At 31.7% G+C, this 24,646-nt stretch overlaps 2 protein-coding genes across 2 annotated transcripts; both read left to right on the top strand.

Annotated features, from left to right (window-relative positions):
- The first annotated feature begins 1,601 nt into the window (after nt 1–1,601).
- Nucleotides 1,602–13,172, top strand: LOC128174891 (uncharacterized). Its single transcript, XM_052840317.1, has 7 exons — nt 1,602–1,862; nt 2,201–2,346; nt 8,676–8,915; nt 9,350–9,649; nt 12,249–12,530; nt 12,778–13,053; nt 13,168–13,172. Exons 2-7 carry the CDS (start codon nt 2,295–2,297, stop codon nt 13,170–13,172), a joined length of 1,155 nt encoding a protein of 384 aa, XP_052696277.1. The 5' UTR covers nt 1,602–1,862; nt 2,201–2,294.
- Nucleotides 13,173–13,858: 686 nt separating this feature from the next.
- LOC128170997 (uncharacterized) lies at nt 13,859–22,718 on the top strand. The gene is made up of 9 exons (XM_052836758.1): nt 13,859–14,140; nt 14,937–15,233; nt 15,415–15,705; nt 15,882–16,025; nt 17,229–17,348; nt 17,485–17,595; nt 17,686–17,748; nt 17,859–17,977; nt 21,620–22,718. The coding sequence occupies exons 1-9, from the start codon at nt 13,903–13,905 to the stop codon at nt 21,791–21,793; spliced, it is 1,557 nt and encodes a 518-aa protein (XP_052692718.1). The 5' UTR covers nt 13,859–13,902; the 3' UTR covers nt 21,794–22,718.
- Nucleotides 22,719–24,646: the final 1,928 nt, after the last annotated feature.

Here is a 24,646-nt window from a genome sequence, read left to right as displayed (position 1 = left end):
TCAGTTCCATGTACAGTGGGGTATAGTGCTAGTCAGTTCCATGAACAGTGGGGTACAGTGCTAGTCAGTTCCATGTACAGTGGGGTACAGTGCTAGTCAGTTCCATGTACAGTGGGGTACAGTGCTAGTCAGTTCCATGTACAGTGGGGTACAGTGCTAGTCAGTTCCATGTACAGTGGGGTATAGTGCTAGTCAGTTCCATGAACAGTGGGGTACAGTGCTAGTCAGTTCCATGTACAGTGGGGTACAGTGCTAGTCAGTTCCATGTACAGTGGGGTACAATGGGTTACAGTACTGGCCAGTATAAATGTACAGTGGGACAGTCAATTTACAAAAATTGTCAGAGAATGTAGTCAATTTTCGGGAATATCAGTAGTTAGTAACTTAGTAGTGTTATTCCTCTCGCAGTTTAGAACAACGGTTATTTTCATCGTTGTTCATTTGGGATTAAAGACGAATTAACCGTTTCTTCATATCTTGAATTTCCAACGTAGACAGTTTATGTAGTTCGTGCTTTCAACAATTAAGTTTTCGATAGATCAGAAATATGCAACCGCAATAGTACAGCATCAGCAATAAATCAAAACTACATCTAATTACAGCATGCATTTTTACATATAAAAACGTTAAGTTTTTTTAATATGCAATGCATCGAGAAATTGCGGGGTTTTAGTATAAAGAAGTTTTGAACTAGTATGGTTGTAAGACAATTGATATCTAATAAATTTTGAAAATATGTCTCATAAAATATGCATGTGTAACAAAATGGGGTAAGTAACTTAATTTAGGAAATAGACATTCAGCTGAACTAATAGTTTATTGCACTTATAGATTAGTTGGTATTGTACTCTATTTTTTGTATCCCTGACTTTAACCGCTGTTTACAGAATTTGATAATATGTGTCAAAACAAGTTTAACAATAGTTCGCTATGCTAGATATTATCCTGGACGAATAAGACGAAGACGAGAGTACATTGCTGATTCGTACAATGTGTATGGATGCACTTTTAACTCAAAAATTTGCACACAGCAGAAAAGTGTGACGGCAATCTAAAAAAAAACATACAAGAGTCCTTGTTTAAACAAGTGCACAATTACTGTACATACCTTTTAATTTTGAAGTAGTTAGAAGCAGTTATCAAGATAGTAAGTGCCCTGCTCACTATAAAATAAAATTTGCATTTTATGTCACTTCAAATAAAGACATGTTTTATGTCAAATAAGTATTCCCCGTTTTCTAGTGTATAAAATAGCTTGATAAATCGCTTAACTTCAGTCCATGAACAATGACTATAATGGATTGGGACACCTATCGATATAAAAGTCAACAACATTGTTTTTTACAAAACAGAGTCATCGATTTAGAATTGTTTTCCTTTTACCTATAATATTTGATCCAAAAAATATGTTTTATTATTTTTGACAATGTGACAATTACAATAGCCCCAATTGCATTCAAAGTCATGATTTACAGATTACAATCATAAACAATGTTTTTTTTTTTTTTTATATAAAACCTGTTTACGTCATTTATTCTCTAATAAATCATTCTAAAAAACAATATTGTTTTAACTAAAAGGACACTGCGATGCCGCTCATGGTTGGTGCTAGATCTGTCTTTATCCACTCTAAGGAATTACTTGGACATGTGTAGCAATAATTATTATAAGAGGGCAATACAATTGCTCAAATCAAATCAATACTAAAGGCGACCAATTAGAGATCTGAAGCATGAGGCATCATTATGAGATCTACGACACAGAGAAGGAAATTACACAGATGGCTACACCAGGAAGCGGCCAACGAGGAACTGAAAACACAAACATGGAGATTTAAAAACTGTGTTTGAGTGTCACGGCAAGTATGCATTAAATTGCCTTAATGTTATTATTCGGCACACAATTTTTTTTTCAAAAACAGCTTAGAGAAAAAAAAATCAAAGGTACTAAAAAAAATATTATTTGTACCAATACTTTTCAGCCTGTTAGAATGTTATGTCATGGATAAAACAAAAAAAAATTATAATGCAATTGTATTCTTACAAGATATCTGAAATTTGTTTAAAATAGAATTGTAGAAAAAATATTTTTGTGACAATGAAAATAAACAAATATACATCTGTTGCATCTACAAATACATCCGTGTCACCAGTTTACATGACTGCGCTTGTGTGTTATGAGTATTCTATTTCTCTTTCAGAACTTCCTGATTTTGTACAGCATCATACTTATATGGTTGCATGAAAAAGGACACCAATATATCAAATCTATGAATGTAAATAAAATAGAGGACAATGCCTTTCATTTTTGTGTTCATTCTTTTTGGATTAGCATGGCATATTCAAGGTAAGATACTATTACTTTTTAAAAGTTGATAAGATACAACTGTTTACTACAGTTGAATCGCAAAAATGATCAATCTGACGACAAAATACATATAGTTTTTATACAAACATATTGAATGTATTTTCAAAAAGTATGTATTTTAAGAGTGTAATGCAACAACCGTTAATAATACAACTTGCTTAAGGATATGAATATAATTTATAATATGAATTTTATTAAGAGCTGCATTTGCAACGCCCTGATTTCTTCAAACCAAATATGGTTAAACAATACAGTCACAAAAATGGCGGATAGCAACACACGTATTGTTGCTGTGATTCGTTACTTTAAAAGATAAGGTGGTTCAATTTCGAGGAGATGGAGGTCAATTATTTCATAAGAATATGCATAAATAATGTTATTTGAAGCTGTATGGAGTAATGGTCTATTTTGAACATTATCAATAATGGAGAAATATGATTGCATTAACAATTTATATCCCAAACGGCTAATAAATTATCACCACTTAATGAATGTATGGTATCATTAGGTGCTAATGAATACCGATCGTTGAAATTGTACAACTTTTACAAAATAATTACATTTTTGTTCATATTCTTAATCTGATTAAGGGGGATGTCTACACCAAAAAAGTGTAGACGATTTTTTAGAGAATTTTTAAAATATACGTCTGCTTCAAGATAACCCTTTATATGTCAATTTTTTAAACATTTCTGTTTTTAAACTCTTATGAAAGTGAAATGTTATAAAGTTTGAAAATGAAAAACAAAATAATCATGATTAAAGTTTGTATGGTTTTTATTGGAATCCATCTAAATATTAAACTAAATTATTTAAAAATTCGTTTAAGGCAAACTGCTGGATGAAATCGCACAAAAATCTGAAAATAATAACAATATTTGTTGGTTAATGAGATGAAAAAAAGAAATTGAATGAAATTGAAAAATTAAAAGAAATACTGAACTATTGCAAAAATCTTGGTTTAAAAGATCCTGTTTAAGAGTTGTTTTTCTTGATTTTTTTTGGTCTCAAATATCTTGGGACCCATTTTCTAATTTAAAACAAAATCACGAAGAACATTTTTAAAAAGTACAATTATATGCTAAAATGTAGGCATAAGGTATGTAGTGCTTATGATAATGTTTGAATCTGATTTTTTTTTTTATTTTTTATGAATGCATTATATCTATATTTAACTCTTAAAAAAAAAAAAAACGTCAGTAGTTGCATTGCTTTTTACTTTTTTTTATATACAATACAAATTATAAACAACTATATGCATATTTTATACATACATTAGATGTCCATAGTGATACACATGTACGTGTGGTAATTAAAACATGCTCTTTTTCAAGATTCTGTCGTTCCCTCATTTGGCTTGCAAATCCGGGCTTCAACTGCTATTGCTACCTAGCTCTATCTATTTAATTAAAATACATTAGTTAAGTGTCAAACTTTCAATGCAAGTCTTATACTGCAAATGTTTTAAATTTGGGAAGTTGGGATCAGTTAATACAAGAGATGGTACTACGGAACGTCAGTTTTAAATTAATCATGCATATATGGTTCAAGTAAAACTATTATATCTGTTCACCTTTATCGATTATCCGTCACATATCCATGATCGTCTGTTGCAGATAACTTGACAAATATGTATAGCCAATAGCAGGGAAACAGTACACTATTTCGAGTTCACGTTTTCTGTACATAACAGCTGATAATCAATGTTAGTTGAAAGCTTTAATCACGAATGGAATTGACTAATTTTCTAAGCGTTTTGGTGATTTCATTCTTATCTCATCTCCCTCGTTAGAAGAGTTTAATTGAACGGTGTATAGCTTTTTTGTACCACGATAAAAATGTTATCAATCCGGAACAAAATGGCGTTTCAAACGGATGTCAGACATATTGTGACGATGCAGCCTTCCACCTTAACATTTATAAGATATGCCTCTCTCTACTGCTAATTATTTTTTTTTTATCAATTATTATTGATTATATACGGTTTAAACATACAGGTAAAGTGATACATAGATAGATAGATAGATAGATAGATAGATAGATAAATAGATAGATATATAGATAGATAGATAGATGCTTATCTTAAAATGTCGTTTTAAAAATGAAAAGTTACAGTTTAAACAAAGAAGTTATACATGTGCCTGAAAACCATGCCCAGGTCCTCTTTACTTACGCAGGAAACGATGTGCACTTAACTTTGACAGGTAAGAGGTAAGGTTTCAATAGATGGACATTAAAGCCTGTCTCACACAGAACACGGTTGGGCACACGGTTCTAATACGGTATACTCGATTACACAAGGTTTGTCACGGTTTGATCACGATTTGCAAACGATTTTCATATGATTGTTGTACGGTTCCAAGTACGGTCTAGTACGGTCTTTTACGGCCCAGTACAATTAAACACGACTTTTACTCGATTAACTTGACATTTACAGGGTTTAAATACGGTCCCACCGACTTTTGTTCGAGTTATGTTCGAATTATCACGCATTTGTGTATGTTTTGATATAAATTGACTCATTTTGATGGCTTGGCTTCATCAATTTTCGTATATTCAAGTTATAAAAATGGCAGATGACAGAAAAAGGGAATTAGAAATCATGATAAGTCTGATAGACATTGAGATTATTTTGGCCAGAAGGCGCGAGGGGAGCTCATCAGGGTCGACAGGGTCAGCAGGTTGAAAAGATCGGAGGGCCTTAGTGGCCCTTTTTGTATTCTCTCTGGGAGAATCTTCCATGGTTGGGATTCTTTTGGGGACCTTCTTCTTCTTTGGAGGCATAATGTAGCAAGTACTCTGTTGTTTAAAGGTGTCAGCAGTAGTTGTGTTTTCTGTTGTGTTCAAGTGTTGTATGATCATACACGAGCTTTGTACAGACGTAGAGACCGTGTCTGGTCGTACTTGACCATGTATAATTCATAATTCGTACTTGAACCGTATTGGTTGTATGGCGATCGTATGAAACCGTATTGGTCGTATAAAACCGTGTGTACACTCGTGTGAATCTTATGGTGACCGTGTGACATTCGAGTGTTAATCCGGGTGTTGGACGTAGGACTTGGGAACGGTTTCACACGATTCCATACGATTTATATACGATATTGACATGGTTGAGCTCACTCGTGGTATGGACTTCATGTGCGGTTGTATATACGGTCTCGTACGGTCTCACACGGTCTTGTACGATCGCTAATATGATCTTACACGGACATGGCACCCGTGCCAGCTTTTTAAAAGTTTAAAAAATCGATCACGGCTTTCACGGTGGCCTTATCCGACTAACACTCGGGCCAGTAGAGTGTATCCTTGAAAGCCGTGTATGATTTTTTAAACTTATAAAAACTAGCACGGGTTTACGTATGATACGTATAAAATCTCAAGTTCAATATATACGTGGTAGTTTTGTTCTAGTTGGATTGTTGTATAGTAAACAACAACAAAGGAAAACCTAGCCGAGAAATGAAAGAACATTTACATACCTTTTAGCAAATGATTGATAACACTAACATCTCCCCCAGTATTCGTACGTCCAATTCTCAATATATCACACCACAATACTTTATTAGAGTTCTTAGATTAGTTATGTTTTGAATATGTTTAGAATGCTTTTACGATTAAATTCACACGGCATTCAACTTTTAGTCACTACGTCATCAATGTGTAAATCTAGTAATGCAAACTAATTTCTGAAAAAAAATTGTCTTAAGTATTTTTTACTTGTTTTTGGTCAACATTTCGTTGCTTAGATATTTGAATATGTACATAACTAAGATTTGTGATTCCACGGAATTACATGTAACTCAGATTCCATATGCTTCCTTAACACCCCCGCGCATAGAAAAATCTGCCCTTGACGGGAGCAGAAACGCCCTAGATTTAAAAGCGATATCAAGAAGATTTTGCCTCAGCCATAACATAATGACACATACGCGGATCTTTTAATGTCACCCGGGCTTTGTCATTTTTTTTTTAAATTCAACACTGATAAACATGTGGACGACCATGTGGAACAAAGAAATACCAATTTAAAGAAATAATTATATTTTTATTCCCCGACTTCATTTTTAGGTTGTAAGAATACCGCAAGGTGGTTACCAGGGAATTTGGGATCATTTAAATGATTTGTATTCCATCGATTTTGATTTAAAAAAATTAACACAAGAAATTTGTAAAAGACTCTAGGTAGATTTGTCAAATTTATATAAATCTGATGCTTGAATCGATAATGAATTTTTACCCCTAATGTTTAGTTTTTGATCATTTTGATCGATACTTTGTTAATATATTGACAGTTAAGTCTATTTTACAAAAAGAACTTCATAAAATGTACTAAAATATGTATGTCTTTAAAGTAAGTTAAGTACTGTGGTCTGTCTGTCTGTCTGTCTATTTTTTTATATATCGATCCATCCATCCATCCACCCATCCATCCATCTATCTATACATCTAGTATATATCTATCTATCTATCTATCTATCTATCTATCTATCTATCTATCTATCTATCTATCTATCTATCTATCTATCTATCTATCTATCTATCTATCTATCTATCTAATTTTGATCATTTAAGAATGCGACGCTTAATGAATAAACGTATGTTTGATTAGCAGTAGAGAGTGTAGATACATGCTTGATTCGCTTAACTTCTGGTCATTTTTGACGCCTTATGATATACTTTTATGATGATGCGGCGATAAACCATTTGTCGGTGGAAATTTTAACCTTTAATGCAATAACTGTAAAAGCATTAGGCGCTGCAACTGCACCGCTTTGTGATATAAATAACACACCACGCGGTGTTGAATCTTAAGGTAGCAACAGACAGTTTTAGATGAAGTACCGGACACCATTTTTTGTATAAAATTGAGAGGTGCCGTACTTAACGACTTGTAAAGGGTATTTAAATTGATGAAATGATTTTTAGGATTGTCATTAGTTAGAGGCATGTCTCATGTTAAAATTAGTCCATGATGTTAAGTAGATGTGATATGAGAATCATGAGTAAATTGCAAAACTTGCAGCTATGGTTGTAGTGCTGGTTTTGCCAGATTGGAGGTACAATAGTAAGAGAAGTTAGTGGATAGGACATGGTAAACTCAACATTGGTACTTTCTTTATATCTGATGGTGCGACATCACTAAATATTACCCTTTGCACGAAAGTCGCTGGGGGTGGGGGGGGGGGGGGTCCTAAAAGCTGAAAAATCTTGCAAAATAGGCACAATATGAAAGGATTGAATTCTCGAAAAAAGTAGTATGTAAAAATGTTGCACATACTGGTTAGTAATTTTCCACAGTAATTGGATATTGTTAATTGAAGGTTTATTGCTGGGTTTTTTTTGCTAAATCAACATTAAAAAATTATATATATATATATATATATATATATATATATATATATATATATATATATATATATATATATATATATATATATATATATATATATATATATATATATATATATATATATATATATATACACGGTCCAGAAAACACACAAACCCTGGTTACAGTGACAATAACTCCCTCCTCCAACCTCTACAGTTGTTACAGTGCATGTTGAAGTAACTGTTAATGACACAACGCCGCTTAATGATTAAAGTATCACTAAGAAATCACTGTTATAATCATTGCATTAACAGTTAACATCACCATCAGCTAATATGGATTATTTTTGTATGTAACATGAGCTGAATGACGGTAGTTAATTATACCCTTCACTGAAATCGTATATTTACATAAAAGAACATATGTTTTTTATTGCAATGTGTTAAGTTGAAATTCGTCGTCGGTTGGAAGGAGGAAAAAAAAGATATTGTGTTTATGTGTTTATTTTCATATCAAATTCAAGATCCAATTCAAGTCTTATATAGCTAACAGCCATAACTTTTTATTTCTTTTTTGACATCTATATTCTGGTTAATCTTTAAGATATACCTTACCTGATAAACTATATTAAAAATGCCAATAAACTATGTATGAAAACTGTCAATAACAAACTGTACACTACATCAAAAACATATACCGAATGACACATCAAAAAAAGGGCAACACGAAAAAAAAATAAAAGACAAAATGGAATCAGGTGCATAGGAGTAGTAGCTACATTGTAAATAATGGTCTTACAAGTATGCAAAACTTCAGCCAGCATGTGTCTTACCGAAACATTGTAGTTGCTGACAAGGTCATTGTAACGACCATAAAACATTGATACGTTTTACGTATGTTAACCAATGAGAATAATTTTATAATTAAAATCATTCTAAATCATATTATATGTACAATTTATATATTTTTAAAGGTGAACAATTGGATATATATTCTAAGTTTAATGACGGTGATGTGATATTTACGTGGAACAATGTTTCTTCAACCTACCATGTATTTAATCGGAACACAACAGGAAACAAATTGATCCGAGGTTATAATAAAACTATAAATTCAACAGAATATACTGTTCGAAAAGCCCTGCTGTACGATTCCATCTATATTAAGGTCAATGTACCTGGAAAGGATGATTTTTACAACATCACATACGAAGGTAAATCATTTCATTAAAAATCATGTCAATGAATACAAATGGGGAGTAAAACAAAATGATGAACATTAGTTTATAACAAACCTGAATTGACACCCCCCCCTTCCCAAAAAACAAAAAAACAGATCAAGAACGTTTTGTAGAGTGTTTGAAGTTTTAATCAATCATTAAAATTCTTTCAATTTTAAAATCGTCACCATGTCTCTTTAAATGCAAACGACGGGTAACATTAAAACTTAATCATTTACTTACTTTGGTTTTCATTGATTTTTAGCCAAAGGGTACATTGTCTCGTTTAAATATAATATGTGTTCAATGATTAACCAAGCGTTATATCTTTGAATTTCGAAGGCATGCCTAAAAATCTCTGATCAAGATCAATACAAATATGTCATAAAATGATTTTGAGTAAAACTATAGTGATTATTATTTTCCAGTGACCAAAGTAAAAAGCCTAATTGGGAAAGCAGTTAATGTGTCATGGACAGCTTCGTATTTCCCAAAGAGCGGGATATATGACGTGTATCACAGCAAGAAAAACAAAAAAATTTTCCAAATAAGAAGCAATGGTGAAAATATGAGTTTGACAAAGTATATTTATAATACTAGGCCTTATTCTTCTGAAAATATTTCCTTTGAGATAACAAACATAACAATGGATGATGCTGGATATTATAATGGCGGAGAACACCTTACAGCAGCGGGGTCAGGCGGAGGCGTTGTTCTAATAGTTAAAGGTAACTCTCTCTCTCTCTCTCTCTCTCTCTCTCTCTCTCTCTCTCTCTCTCTAAAAGTTGTTTTGATTTGTTTAAATAAAATCAAGTTCATTTTCACATCATTCTCATAACATCATCATCATACATCACCCAGTTTTTGTTTTCAAATAATCACCTATATCGTGGTAAATATCATTTCTAATACAACAAGTCATCTTTTAAAAATAAAAAAAGAGGTTTTTCTCTTACATTGTATCATCCTTTAATCGATATTCCATCTTAAATTTGTGCATACTAAAGGTAATGAAAGCTATTAGATTGTTTAAAGTAGTGTTTTGTCGCTTATTTTAGTATACAATCCGAATACAATAATTTTCAAACTTAAATCAAATTTTAGAATGGAGCTGACCCTCTCCCAGATAGTCCTTTTTTACCATCATATAATAGGCGCAGCATACAAGTTGCTCCTAAAAATCAAACACAATTCTGTAATCATTTAAAATTCATTAGTCTGATAAGATTTTGGTGCTTTGATTGTTTGAAAAAATTCTTTGATATCTTCAATAATAATTTTATTTCCCGAATCTACTATTTTCAACTGTTATCTAACACCATTTATTGAACGTGAATTCCAAAAATAGATAATGTCATCAAAATGGAAAACTGTGTTTATTTAATTGTCAGCAAACAGAATACAACTTTATGAATATTAAAAATTTAAAAGTTTAACCTTAAAAAATAAACAATACACTTTATTGAATTCACCAAATAGAATAATAAGCGTCCTCTCATGATTTCGTCTACTTGAGATCAACAATCAACATTTACGGAGAGGTTGGCTGTTTTCCAATTCCAGGGATAATTATAATGAATATATATACCTAAACACTTCCACGGTAACACTGTGTTCACCTCTGGTAACGTTGAACTTAAAATTAAAATACGTATTTCAATTTGGTCATCAGTATAAGCATCGTTTTGCAAAGCTATGAGTAGTGCATCAGCTCCTTCGGTGTATTCAAAGCGGCAGATATACCAATTAAGCACCTCAGGCTATACAGATATCACAACATTTACAAAAATCATGCATACACACTGATGTTTCTCGACATATCAACTACTTTCGTTCACGATCACGTCTCCTTGCTTGATTATGCACAGCTGCATACACCAGAGTTCTTACTCACATTCAAACCAGTTTCAGCGAATTTTGCTGCATATTGAATAATATCACAAGCCATTGGATTATTTTCCTTTCATTTTCAATTCAGCCAGTTCAGATTTTAGCTTTCTATTCGTGTTTAATCCATTAAATTTAGCTCAATAGCTCTGCATCAGCTGAAGGCACATCCATTTTGAATAGTGTTGCTGTTGTAGTTTTTTATTCATACGCTTTTTAAATTTCAATAGTAACACTTCTGATCTATGGCACTTCATATATTATGATTTGAAAATGTTTTAAAAATATATGTCTACTGATCGACGCATCTAAGGAAAAATTGATCGTAAAAGGTTTATTTTTAAACGTTTTTGAAAAGTTGTTTTCTTTTCCAAAAATTAATAAATTCATTTACAATGCAGATCCAAAATAAAAACAAATACTCTCAAAAAAGACTTGTATCGGTCTTTTTCGTCTTTTGTTTATATTATTTTTCTTTATGATAAGTCGATCCGTACAAAGAAATTTTGCATTTAACTTGAAAAGGCCTATGCCATATTTGATTTATAACTCTATTACGACATGTTTATGATTTTAACTAATGAGCCTGTATATTTATAATGTTGACTTAGAAAACAAATTGTGCTGAATGATTTATAATTTCGTGCATAAGGAATACAGTCATTTCATGCATATTTTTTACAATTGTATGCTATGCTATGCGATTTAAAGATATGCTATGAGATTTGTCTGGTATGCTATGATGTTTGCATTATCTGCTATGAGAGATTGAAATAAAGGGATTAATGATATGGTATGTTGTGCTATGCTATGAGACTTAAACAAAAATGCCTCCATAAAGAAAAGACTTCCACTCATTTCGAAGAAAAATAATAGGAAGCCCAAGTTTTCCACAAATCTGCAAAGTGAACGTTAGTTGTTCAAATAAAAACATTTGAAAGCGAGTTAAAACAATGTTGTATGCAATGCTATGGTATGATATGCCGAATGGGATATTATAAGATTGTATACTATGGTATGTTATTCCAATGCTATGCTATGGAATTTCATTGCTATGCTATGCTATTGTGTATGTCGTAAAAGATATGCTTGAACTGACTGTAACAAACAGTGTAAAACGCGGAAAACAAGTATCCGTCAGTTAATATTTCAAATCGAAAAGCCACCAATCTAAGGAGGTCAAGAGTCAATAATTAGTTATTATAATAATAGCATAATAATAACTCAGTGATAAATATATAATATTCAAAGTTATGCATCGTTAGACTATACTGTCTTTGCTTCAAAAACTGAGCAAACACTGAAAAAATAAATTAGAACAGACTAATACGAAAAAATACGGAAAATAAAACCTAGGACTCTGTTTTTCGTATGTGTGCAATTTCTTTATCGCAAAAGATTATGACTCACAGATTCCTAATGATTTGTTTTCACTGTAAGGCAAACCTTCAAAGCCAGACATAATAGGAGACCGTAACGTTGAAGAAAATGAATACGTAGAACTGACGTGTTTCAGTCAATCCACCTCTGCCCCTGACTACTACTCCAAGCTCCTCACCTTGTCGTACACCTGGTTTGTCAACGACACAAAGATAAATATCACCAGTCGTACACTAATTTTAAATGTAACTAAAGATCTCAAGTACAACAGGTACTCGTGCACAGCGACAGAAAAAGACTTAACGTCAGATAAGAGTGATGGAGTACGAATCAACCCTCTGTGTGAGATAGAATATTTTTCAATTTTATCATAAAACTATATCGAATAGCTAGTTTGTTTTTTTTAAATAAAATAAACTTTGTCCGTGTCGCGGCATTCATATAATAATCTTTGAAATTAATGTACCTTATATTCACATTAGGAGTTTATAATTAAATGTATTTTCTCTTTGCATATAAATAACTTTATAGGGTGCTGAAATTAAAAAAAAAATAAAGAAATAACAATTCGACCACTTTATTGTTATAGATGGACCAGATGGTATAACATTTGATACACTTCAAACTGATACAGTTATTGGAAAGGAATGCGCAAAAGTTGGTCCATACAGATGTATCGTCGACTGTAACCCGTCTTGTGAAATAACATGGAAACGTACCCACTTAAGTGGACAAATTGATGTGATATCAAACAAAAGCCATTTGCCACGACAGCAATTGAAAAAAGACATGACATCGCTTATTTGTGAAGTTAAATGGAATTATCAAACCCCAATACAAAAAACTATTAGATTAGACGTTCAATGTAAGTACACCCATTCATGCTATACTGTGGAATCATTTAAATTCGTTGGGGCCAATTTTTGTGGATTATGACTGTTTTGCTCATTCGTGGGGATGTAATTTTGTGGATGCGTAGCCTAGCTACTGTTTCAGTAACAAAGATAACTCTTTTTAAAAGTGTTTTCTTTGAGGATTTAAATTCTCAGGGCTACCCACGAATTCCAAGAAAATTGAGCCACCACGAATTTTAATGATTCCACATTACACCATATACATGTACTTAATCTATGTAAATTGATGATGCTACGAAATTGTATGAAGGAATATCCGTACAATTGTTTCCTTAAATAAAATTAATGAACATGTAAAATAGACTTTCGATTCGTTATAAAATAATTTAATATCTGTTTTGTTGCATTTTTTAGAATATAGATTTAAAGTATGTAATCGCTAAAAATTGTCACCACCATGTTCCACATTATCAAAATATGGTATTTGGTTGTTTTGGGGTATAGGTTTTTTTAGTATTTTGGCTTGTTTTTCACCTCATTGCATAAAACGTAGTAGAACAACAAAGTAAACAGTATTTAGATGTTATTGATTGAAAAACTAGATAGAATCCAAATCTTAAAACTAGGTTTATGCTGGGTTTCTCTCTCTCTCTCTCTCTCTCTCTCTCTCTCTCTCTCTCTCTCTCTCTCTCTTAGATGCGATGCGCTTGAACCGAAAGGCTAGTTACATGTAGTCACAAATTCAAGTACATGTATCCTTAACGTTGTTGTTTTTACTTAATTTATTATTATTATTATTATTATTATTAGACATAGAAGAACCAACGTTTTATTTGAACAACTCTCTTAAGCCGGAGTCTATGTGGAATTTGACAGAAAACATTTCTTTAATCGTGTCTTGTCTCGTACCTGGGAACCCAATTCCAATAATCCGTTTGTTCAACGGATTGAATGAGTTATCATCAAACACGAGACACTCACGATGGGCAAACCACACAATTATTTCAGCACGTTGCGAACACACAGGTCACTATACATGTACAGGACAAACTGAAGGATTCGACATCGCTAACAAGACAATTGCAATTAATGTTACTTGTAAGTGATTTCAACTTTCAAACGAGAATAAAGAACTAAACATTTATGATATTAAAGAAACGGAAAAAAGTTTTTCTCCAATATAAATGTAAAAGTCAGTTGATATTTGTTATATTCACATTGAAACGCAACTTATAAAAAGTTAGTCATCAGATGACTCGTCTGGTATATTTGTTTTGTAACGAAACTTTTAAAATGCTAAACCCCAATCTACAAGTAAAACTTTTAAAAAATATAACTTTTGCAGAACTAATTTTAATAATTTGATATTTTTTTTCATTTGTCAAATTTACAATTATCATTAAACCAACTATGTCTCTCATATGGTGCTACTTTCAAAATGTTGCACACAAAACGCGTGTAATATTTGCTAAATATACACCCAAAAGGCAATATCTTAAATGAAACAGTCCGCAATAAAAACGTTCATGAGTGCGTTTGTTAATATCAATACCGTATACAGGAGAATATTCGCCCCTATTTCATTTTCTCCCAGTTGGTCTTGTTGTCAACGGCCAAATTTAAAACAGGGCGAGTCCAATGCCTCAACTTATCTTTCTTTAAACGCAACCTTGTCTGGTCGAATTAAAGACAGTGTGAAACTTAAGGAGGCCGAAAATAACACTGGGTAAAAATCAACCTGTTTACAGTACATGTAAAGATTGTTGTGTCTAAATTACTACCCGTGTTAAATCCTGCATCTCAAATTTCCTGTTTAAAATCTCATATGTCACATAAGTATTTTCAAATAACTCCACGGGTTTTAATTCTATTTCATAATTAATTCTTTTAAAAGGTGACCTGCACGTTGATATAAACGGTCCACTCAAACTCAGCTATAGTTCCACGAGTGGGGAAAATGTCAAAGTAGGATTGGCTATTCCAGTTATTGCAAATCCCCCACCGCAGGCATCGGATATCACATGGATGGGTCCTACTGATCACTCAATCATATCAACTGTATCCCAGCGAGATGTTGTATATAAACACTGGATCAACACTTCTGTACCAATAAAGAACCATTCTAATTTTGGATATTATGTAATGAAATACAAGAACGAAATCATTCACAACATTACAATAAACGCACAAGGTAAATCAAATTGTGTATAAATGAAAGAACGAGCATGAATACAGGACGGATGTCGTTTAAAATAATCATAAATTATTTATTTCAATAATCCTTCGTTTTACATGATTGTGAATTATATACAAAACAAATCTTAACACAGAAAAGTACCAAAAATCAATATAGTGTGTTCTATTATCTATAGACAGACCTGAACAGCCTTTAAACTTCATGGCTTATTCATACGTCAGCGGATACGTAAATATGACGTGGACATCAGGATTCAATGGGGGCTCTGAACAGTACTTTATCTTATGGATGAGGGATGACACTGACTGGAAAATTATTGCAAACTTAACAGATCCCGGGAAAGGAGGGACGGTGCATTTTGAGCATGGCCCTTTAACTCCAGGTCAGGAAATTTGGTACCGCCTGGAGAGTTGTAATATCATCAACTGTTCTATACAATCAATTGAGATGAAAGTTAATGTCAAAGGTACGATATACTTTATTGTCTGACTTGTAGGAACACATAGACTCTTTGAAATACATGAAATACAGATATTTTAATAACTTTATTAAGCATGATACGAAGGGCCAGTCAATTACCCAATCTTTTATATAATACAATTGCACAGTCTCTACTTATTATCAGTGTTTTGTTTTTAAAAGATATCTCAAGGGCATCTTTGACTGGTAAAAGTGAGGAGTTATACGCAGCAATTGGGGTTTCAGCGGGAGTCTCCATCCTTATTGTAATTTTGATTGTTGTCTTGGTGATTTTTATTCGAAGAAAAAATGAAAAGAAAAACATCAGTAAGTATATATAGGTATTATAGATGTGGCTATCAAACTGGATGATATTTGAAGTTGAAATTAAATACGTTTCGTTTAGTTCAGTAAACTAGGGAATCTAAAAACAAAGTATAAAACTCATTTCACTGTTCCACTATGCAGTTTATTCGTGAATGCGAGAACATCTCAAAACGGTCAACTCCTTTAAAAAAAAGGTCATTAAACAACTATATAAAATATATAATGTTTCTACAAGATTCCTTTTCATGACAAACATTATTTTGACAGGTATTAGGTTGAATATATAGAACTAGCACACATTTTATATTAGCAGAGACGCATTCAAACTGTTGTATGTTATCCCAGGTCTATTTGTTAAACTACTAATCAATCTTAGAGTATGTGGGCTCAACAATATATATATATATATATATATATATATATATATATATATATATATATATATATATATATCTATATCTATATCTATATATCTATATCTATATATCATATATATATATATCATATATATATATATATCAGTGTGTAACTCTTGTTTAGAACAAGTGAAGTATTGTAATTTGGGATTATATCATGTATATCAATTTAGGATCAATTTCATATATTAACAAAGAATAGAAAATAAAAGTTTATTTTTTTAAATTTAATGTGAACAGATTTCCAGAAATATTGTGTTCCAGTCAAACAGTTAAACAATTACTATTAACTCAAGTAAAATAATAGCTTGGTTATCTTTCAGAACTTCTCAAAAATACATTTCAAACGAGTGCCAGGAAAAGTATAACTTTAAAAAAAAGAATTTTACTTAAGTTACTTTTTTTTAACTTTTATATAACATCAGTTGAGATATAGTTCAAAATAAGTTTGCAATATTTTATTGCCGACTATAGGATACATGAATGCGATTAATTATAAACATTACCAATTAAAAGAACAACAAAAACGTATATGTTAAATCTTTTACACTGGTCCATAAGCTTGACAATTGTTGTAGGCATTGACCCTTCCGTCAGTCTTAAGTGGAAAAGTATTAGAAAAAGAGATAATAAAACTATTTTTTATCATCATACCTATCTGACACTATACCAGTATCATCATTCAATGGAGCATTATTTTTTAACTATAAATGGTCATTTTATTTAACTTTTTTAAAATAATTTCATTCAAATGCAAGACCTACTTAATAACGTATCAATATGATAGTGGACAATGAAATCACACAAGATGGGACAGAAATGTATGCAGTTGTTGATAAAAGTAAAACATCGAACGATAAGATGAAAGACAAAACAGGGACAAGTGGTGCGACGAAAGATGACTATGGTATGTTTTATATAGCTTGTCGATTATTGTTTTATGCATATGTTTTTCATTATTAATTATTTCTAGTCTCTCCATTCCCTCTTTCTCTTTTTGTCTCCTTCTTTGTACACAATAATATATATTCATCGATTCCTAGGCTATAATAGAAATTCAACGAGTGGAATGTACGCAGCTGTTGATAAAAGCCTTCCAAAACAAAACAAGTTGGAAGCTACAATATCGACAAAGTATAGCACGGACAAAAAAGGTAAACTAAGTCGATTAATGTTATCTATCTTCTTTCTTTCTCTTTCAAATATTTATTTGGTTTGAATATATTGTGTTCAATTTACTATAGAAGACGAATCACACCATGGTACAGAAACGTATGCCGTTGTTGACAAGAGTATCATGAAGAAATGTATATTATATTCATTTATCATTAAATGAATATTTTAGAATTTTCTATAAGGACACATGAAAAACGCTACTAATTGATCAATTTTTGAAATGTATAAATCATTTTGTAAGGTGGAGAATCAACAACAAAGACCAAACTGGTTAAAACGAAGAAAAGTAAAGAGAAAAACAGTGGGAAGAAGGGGTCGTTAGAAGAGAAAAACGTATCATCTGTAGGCTCCCGTAAAACAGTAAGGCTTTGTAATATTGTTTATTAGTACATGTAAATAGGTAAATTTTAGCCAATGCTAAAGGTTCAGTTTGTAGATGACAATAATCTAAATCAGTTTGATTTGGAATCCAGCCTTGTCAAACATAAAAAAAAATTGTGAAGACTTTATCTTTACTCGTCAATGAAATATTTTTATTTAATCATTGAGAAGCGTAATAAATTAAATCATATTCACAATATATGATAGCTCATCATTACATGTAATGATAAAACATACAATTGAACTTATTAAATTACAAAATTGTGGGGGTGTTTCTTTTTTTTTTTTTAATAAAATGCTTTCATTGATTAGTAAGCTAAGTTCGCAACATCCATGTGTTATTAATAATATAAAAATATTGACTGGGGTTGAGTGCAACATTGATTATATTAGCCCCCGAGGGACGAAATATTGCACGACGCGAAGCGGAGGGCAATATTTTGGTCCCAAGGGGGCTAATATAATCAATGTTGCCCGAAAACACAGTCAACATTTGTTTTGTTATATGAAGAAGCAAACCAAAATTTAAGAAAGTTATTAAAAACAGATCGCCGTAATTTTCTCAGCTCAACAAAGAATTCACGAATTCAATTTTGTGCAAAGTTCATTTCCAAAATATCCTCTGCATCAAACGGTCACTGATAATATTCCGCCGACCGTAAAAATTAACATACAGATGTTCTACCTAATTTAACTTCACAGTAATTCGCAAATATTTATATCCGTTATGATAGCAAACCGTCGCATTGCGCGTCCGTTATTTACTTGCCTTGACTGACTGTCTATTATGACGTCACCTCGTTTTTGAGGCGCGAAGAATTATTTACGTCATCGTTTACGAATCAGCAAGTCAGAGGCGATTATTTGAAGTAGAGGGAATATTCTCGAAATATTATTCCTAGCCGGTCAATATGAAAAAAATATTGACCAGTCAATATTTTTCTGACGAGCTAATATTACAATTATGAGAATATACTACTGAATATAACAATAAAATATAGTAAGTCTAACAAACGATATACTAATAACGAGTTAATCAGTGACGATAAACAAATATAGGTTTTTACTTTTTTTTCGTTGTTGCTGTTAGTTTTATAGATGCACCTTATTGATTGACGGAATCAAATCAGAGAACTGTTATGAACGGTTTCCAATGACAATGATATGCATATCACTTATGTAATAAAAACGTAAGTATTTGCGATGAATTCGTTGCAAAGCAAATGCAAAAATGAAAAAGAAAAATTAAAATAAATTTCAATCATATGAAAACACAAAGAATTGCTTTAAATTTGAAATAGTCGCGCCAGTATTGGAGAACAAACTCAAAGCAAAGTATGTGGCTAATGTATCGAATAAAAATAACATTTTTTGGATAATGCATGAAGAAGCTCTTGAACACATTTTTTAAAGATATCTGTGTTAAATTATCATAATTTAATTTAATGTTGTGATTAACATATTGTCCTTTTCTAACTCAAAAGACTCTGGACGTTTGCTACTTACAAGGAAAGTGACGGGGTTTTTTCGTCATACATATACGGGGGTTATCCAAAAATTCACAATCGAGTTCAAATCAAACTAAAGTGCTTGAACTAAACTAAAATTCTAATGTAGCAAAGGGTCGCAGAAAGTACGCACGGCCAAGCGTAAAAATTGTCAAAACTTTGTAATGGAGTATTTAGATATTCATATGTACTATTTTTATAAAACATTTCAATGCGTCAAAATCTTCTATTATGATGCAGTCTGTATGGTGAACGTTATTTTCTTATGTCGTGTGAAATTATTTTAAAACTAGCAGAGGAATTCTAAAAGATATTACGGCAAGAGCATGTCTTTAAAAACGCCTGTAAAAGCGACACCATCTGACGGCACGGAACAGCACCATATCAAGAGTATCAACTGAGGTAAAACACCAATAGAAACAAAACAAACGATTAAAGAAACAGGAAAACCATCAAAATAGTCTCGTTTACTTCGCGGGTATGATAAGGCAACTGTCAGAGTAAAAATTCCTCTGATCAATATGACGTCACAATAAGCAGCATGATGTTATAATTTAATCAGAAACGTGTCAATTTTTACTTCAACTCTGGTTTAAATTATAAAAACTACAGGCGTAAAATGTCATTGGATACTCATCTAACTGAGTATATCTTCGATTTATCTGTATTACGTAAAATTATCATTGATTTTTAATATAGAGAAGATCAATGTCGGGAGACAAATCATCGGAATGCAGTGTAAACAATGTCGAAATATGACTTATTTCATACTGAGACACAAGATTAAGATAAATGTCAGTTTGGATATAATCAGGATAATACGGACATGGATATTTTGTTTTATAAGCGTGTGTTCTAAGGTAAACAGATATACATTTATGTCATCTGTCAGTGTGTACAAAAACGGCAAAAATGTAACAATACCCCTAATATTATGAAAGTTGAATTTGGCAAATATCAAAAGCATATGACCTAAACTACTTGAAAAGTGCTGCTAGGATCCTGTGCTTTGTTGTTGTTAATGAAAAAAAAATACGTAGTATATTCAATGAAATTGAACAAGGGGTTTACGTTTAATAATGAAAATATTTATCTTATGCGATTAACAACAGGATTCTAGCAGCGATACTAATAAACATGAACTAATTGTCGATGAACATTACATCATTTAATAACAAATGAACTACAGGGTAGTGTTACACTTTTTGATTTTTTGTTCAGTTAAAACAGTGATCTATTTTTAACTGTCACGTGATACCATGGAACGACAGCTTCAAAGATATGATCGGCTCGATTCCGAAGTAGAATCAAAGTACTGAAGTACTGACGGGAAATGATTTTATCGATTATCATTTATTCAAAATCAACGATATGTGATTTTGCATGGCAAGTAGTATCAGTAATCGAAATATTTCTGAGAAATTGTATGGATCCCGACAGATTGAACTCTTGTCTTGTTCAACCAAACGCTCGGCTGTCTCCGTTTTTCTCCGACAAGCAAGAGAGACTCTGTTTTGTCGGATATTAACGGAGACAGCCAAGCGTCTGGTTAAACGAGACTGCATTGAACTCTAGCGTAGGAATACATACGACTTTAAAAAATATCTAAACTGTTTGTACAATTTAAAATCTTACTATTTTCATAGTATTAATAAATAAGTTTTCTTGAAAAACAATGCTTCAGAATATACATAGTATCGAATTTATCGATTATTTTCAAGAACTAAGTGTTGTCAGCGGTATTGATTTGTGCTTAGGTCCAAACACTGTTTCACTTTCGCTTTGCCCGAGTAAGTGCATAGGAGAGTTGATTAAAATCAACTCCCAAAAATAATATCATATTCGCTTGATATAAATATTCAGCACTATTTTCATAAAGATAAACAATTTTTAAATGTATCACTTAGATAAATGTTAAGAATGACATGTCGGCGAAACATAAATAATTTTTGATAATGCAAGTTTAAAAACAACCACAAATATAGTCAATTTTTTTTTTACGTGATGAAATCAATGATTCTTTTCAGATGAGACTTTTCAAAGTAAACTTTTTCTATGTACTTATTGACAAAATTCAACACAATGTGTGTAACAGTTTGATATTTTTCTTTAGAACGACGAGGGATTGATCTACATTGACGTAGATTTTACGAACAAACCCGAAAGCTCCGACACGAACCAGAAGCCCGTAATACACGGCGAGGAAGATCGAACAGAGTACACGTTCGTGGATTTCTCAAAGAAAGCGCCACTTACACCGGAAACACACTACAAAGAGGGGAAGTAGGATATGGAAAGGAAGATGTTTTTTTTTTAATTTTAGCAGTAGAAAAAAGAACCTTTATTTAAATATTTTTTAAATAAAAGTACAATTTGGTTTTTGTTGTATAATAATGGTATCTCAAAAGGTGTGTTAAACTTAACGGAATGGATACTGGAAGACTCTTTCTAACCTTCTAATCTTTTCTAATCTTTCTTACGGATTTTATGCTTGAGAAGGCGTCGTATTATTACCGCGTATAAACAAATAAAATAATTACCTGCTATCAATATTGGCTCTTTTACTCGTCGAATTAATGCTTTAATTTTCTGGTTCCTCTAGTTAGATAGTTCATAACTTCACTACCTATATATTCCGTATTCCGTTTGTGTTTTATCGATTTTATAATGTTTTTGCCAAGATGAAAAAATAGATCAATCATTTTAGACCTTTCTTTTTCTAATTGCATTCTCTTCATTAATGCGAAAAAAGCAAATGTAAAACAATATAACTTGCAACTCTCATGTTGTCATAAATTGATAATTAACAACTTGAATAACTAATACAATTTTGATTTTTTTTTTGTGGTATTGACTATAACAACTCTCTGATTGGAACAATTCAACTAAGACATTGTACTGTAACATAGTTGATTCGTCATAGATCACAGCATCTTTTTGAAATCAATTTGATATTAGGGTTTGAGAATAATGCCGAACAATATAATAAGCATGTGTATGCATCAAACTTAAATTCTTAAAAGATGCCGACCATGTCTGGGCGCACTTTTTTTGTGATGCAAAATAAACATATTGTTTTTTAATATTGAATGCCAAATATTTTTGGAACATAAGACACTCTCTTTAGAATTTTATTTAATATGATTATTTATTTGGTATGTTTTTATTTTGTTATTTGGGGTTTTGCTATTTTTTTTTTCATTTTTTTTTGTTGCTACAAACTATTTGATACCGCAAGGTTTTTTATATTGCATTTCAAACATTCTTTTTCATGAAACTTTATTTCATTGTATTTTTTTATTTTTTATTACTTCTAAAATAAAAAAAATGTGAATATGTTAAAACTTAAAAAAAAAAGATATCAAGTGTGAAAATAAACATTTGTTCTTGTATTTTTATAATTTATTTTTACTATTCATTATTTAGTATTCTTAGTTATGTTTGTAAAAGTGTCTTTGAAGTGTTTAATAACATCAATAATAATTTAAGTAGCTTTTTATATAGTTGAGTATATTGCTGTACATACTTACAGAGTTAAATATTATTAAATATAATATGTAGATGCATGTATATTTAGGTCGTAGCATTATTATTTACTATAAATAACGTAGATTTTGTGAAACCATCACTGCTGAAAGAAAGCTAAACCGGTCAAAAAAGTAACTGTCATAAAGTTCCTGTAAGAGTATGCTTAAATAAAATATTGGTTTTTTTTATTATTTATTTTCAGCAGCTGTAAAAAAAGAAACCTGAATCAGTTGATTATATTGTTTGGGTTTTTATTCATTGTTGAATTTGGAATGTCCAGCAATCAATTTGTATTGACAAACTTAAGCTTTGCATCATTTTTTTTTACCCATATATCTTTATAATCGTTCAATTTGTTATGATATACATGAATTATATTTTCCATTTAAGTTTGTCCTTGTTTATTCATTATAACAGCAAGATTTGTATGCTTTAGAAGTTTGCACTGAATTTGTTTATACTTTAACGACCAGACCCACCCCACCCGAGAGCAGACCCCATGCAGGGGTGTTACGGAAACATATGGGCAATTTAGCATCTTATTTTGACTATTATTTTAAAAATTGTGAAATCAAATAATTATTTTGAATAAGATCACAAACATACCAAGTGAAGGCTAAACATTTAAGTTTAATCAAAACCGCTGCTAGAATCCTATGATTATTCCTTATTAAAAAGTTATTCATCCTGTTCTCGTAAAACCTTCCCAACTTTTATAAAGTTTGCACGGAAACGGCAAATTGCATCAAAACAACACACAACATGGGATTCTAGTAGCACTTTTCAATTTTAGCATTTATCAACCAACGATACATATACAATTTCAAGTTCAATATATACAGGGTAGTGTTGTTCTAGTCGGATTTTTATATCGTAAACAACGACAGAGGAAAGCCTCATAAAAGCAAATTTACATATCTTTTAGCGCATGATTAATTAAACTAACATCTCCCCAAGTATGCTTATGTTCAGTTCTTTATAAATCAGACCACACAATTTTATTAGAGTTCTTAGATTAGTTATATTTCTAATATGTTTACAATGCTTTCCGATCATATTCACACGACATTCAACTTTTAGTATTGACGTCATCAATGTGTAAATCTAGGTAATACAAACTAATTTCTGGGGAAAAATGTCTTCAGTATTTGTTTTTGTCTACGATTCGTTGCTCAAATATTTGAATGTGTACATAAGAACTAAGATTTGTGATTTCACGAAATTACATGTAACTCAGATTCCATATGATTCCTTAACACCCCCGCGCATCTGAACTCTAGATCTACTTTCGTGATTTACTCGGAATTTACTTGGAGTCTGCTTTTTGAGAATCTGTGTCCACTCGGGGTCTACTTTGGGTTTACTCGAGATTTGCTTTTGGGGTCCAGTTTACACACTGAAGCATAATGGAGAGCCATCATCTATATTACCATCCTTCCACCTATAATTATCGCCCCTTGTATATTTAAAATACATTTTAAACGTATGCTTTAGGGATTAACTTTTGATTGGGGTTTACTCTGTGTTCACTTTAGGTTTACGCTATGTTTTCTTTGCATTTCTTCTAGTAAACCAGGGGTAAACCCCAAGAACAACCCGAAAGTAAACCCAG

This window comes from Crassostrea angulata, chromosome 2 (genome assembly GCF_025612915.1).
Source record: "Crassostrea angulata isolate pt1a10 chromosome 2, ASM2561291v2, whole genome shotgun sequence".
NCBI classification, from domain to species: Eukaryota; Metazoa; Mollusca; class Bivalvia; order Ostreida; family Ostreidae; genus Magallana; species Magallana angulata.
Note: the sequence above shows the minus strand (reverse complement) of the source record. Positions and strands in the feature narration are given on the sequence as shown.

What these genes read in the sequence shown, in the direction of transcription:
- LOC128174891 (XM_052840317.1), top strand. Translation starts at nt 2,295, where the DNA reads ATGCCTTTCATTTTTGTGTTCATTCTTTTTGGATTAGCATGGCATATT. An exon ending in ATTAGCATGGCATATTCAAG is followed by an intron (nt 2,347 to 8,675) that starts GTAAGATACTAT and finishes ATATTTTTAAAG; the next exon opens with GTGAACAATTGGATATATAT. An exon ending in CGTTGTTCTAATAGTTAAAG is followed by an intron (nt 9,650 to 12,248) that starts GTAACTCTCTCT and finishes TTTCACTGTAAG; the next exon opens with GCAAACCTTCAAAGCCAGAC.
- LOC128170997 (XM_052836758.1), top strand. Translation starts at nt 13,903, where the DNA reads ATGTGGAATTTGACAGAAAACATTTCTTTAATCGTGTCTTGTCTCGTA. An exon ending in GATGAAAGTTAATGTCAAAG is followed by an intron (nt 15,706 to 15,881) that starts GTACGATATACT and finishes TGTTTTTAAAAG; the next exon opens with ATATCTCAAGGGCATCTTTG. An exon ending in CTGTAGGCTCCCGTAAAACA is followed by an intron (nt 17,978 to 21,619) that starts GTAAGGCTTTGT and finishes ATTTTTCTTTAG; the next exon opens with AACGACGAGGGATTGATCTA.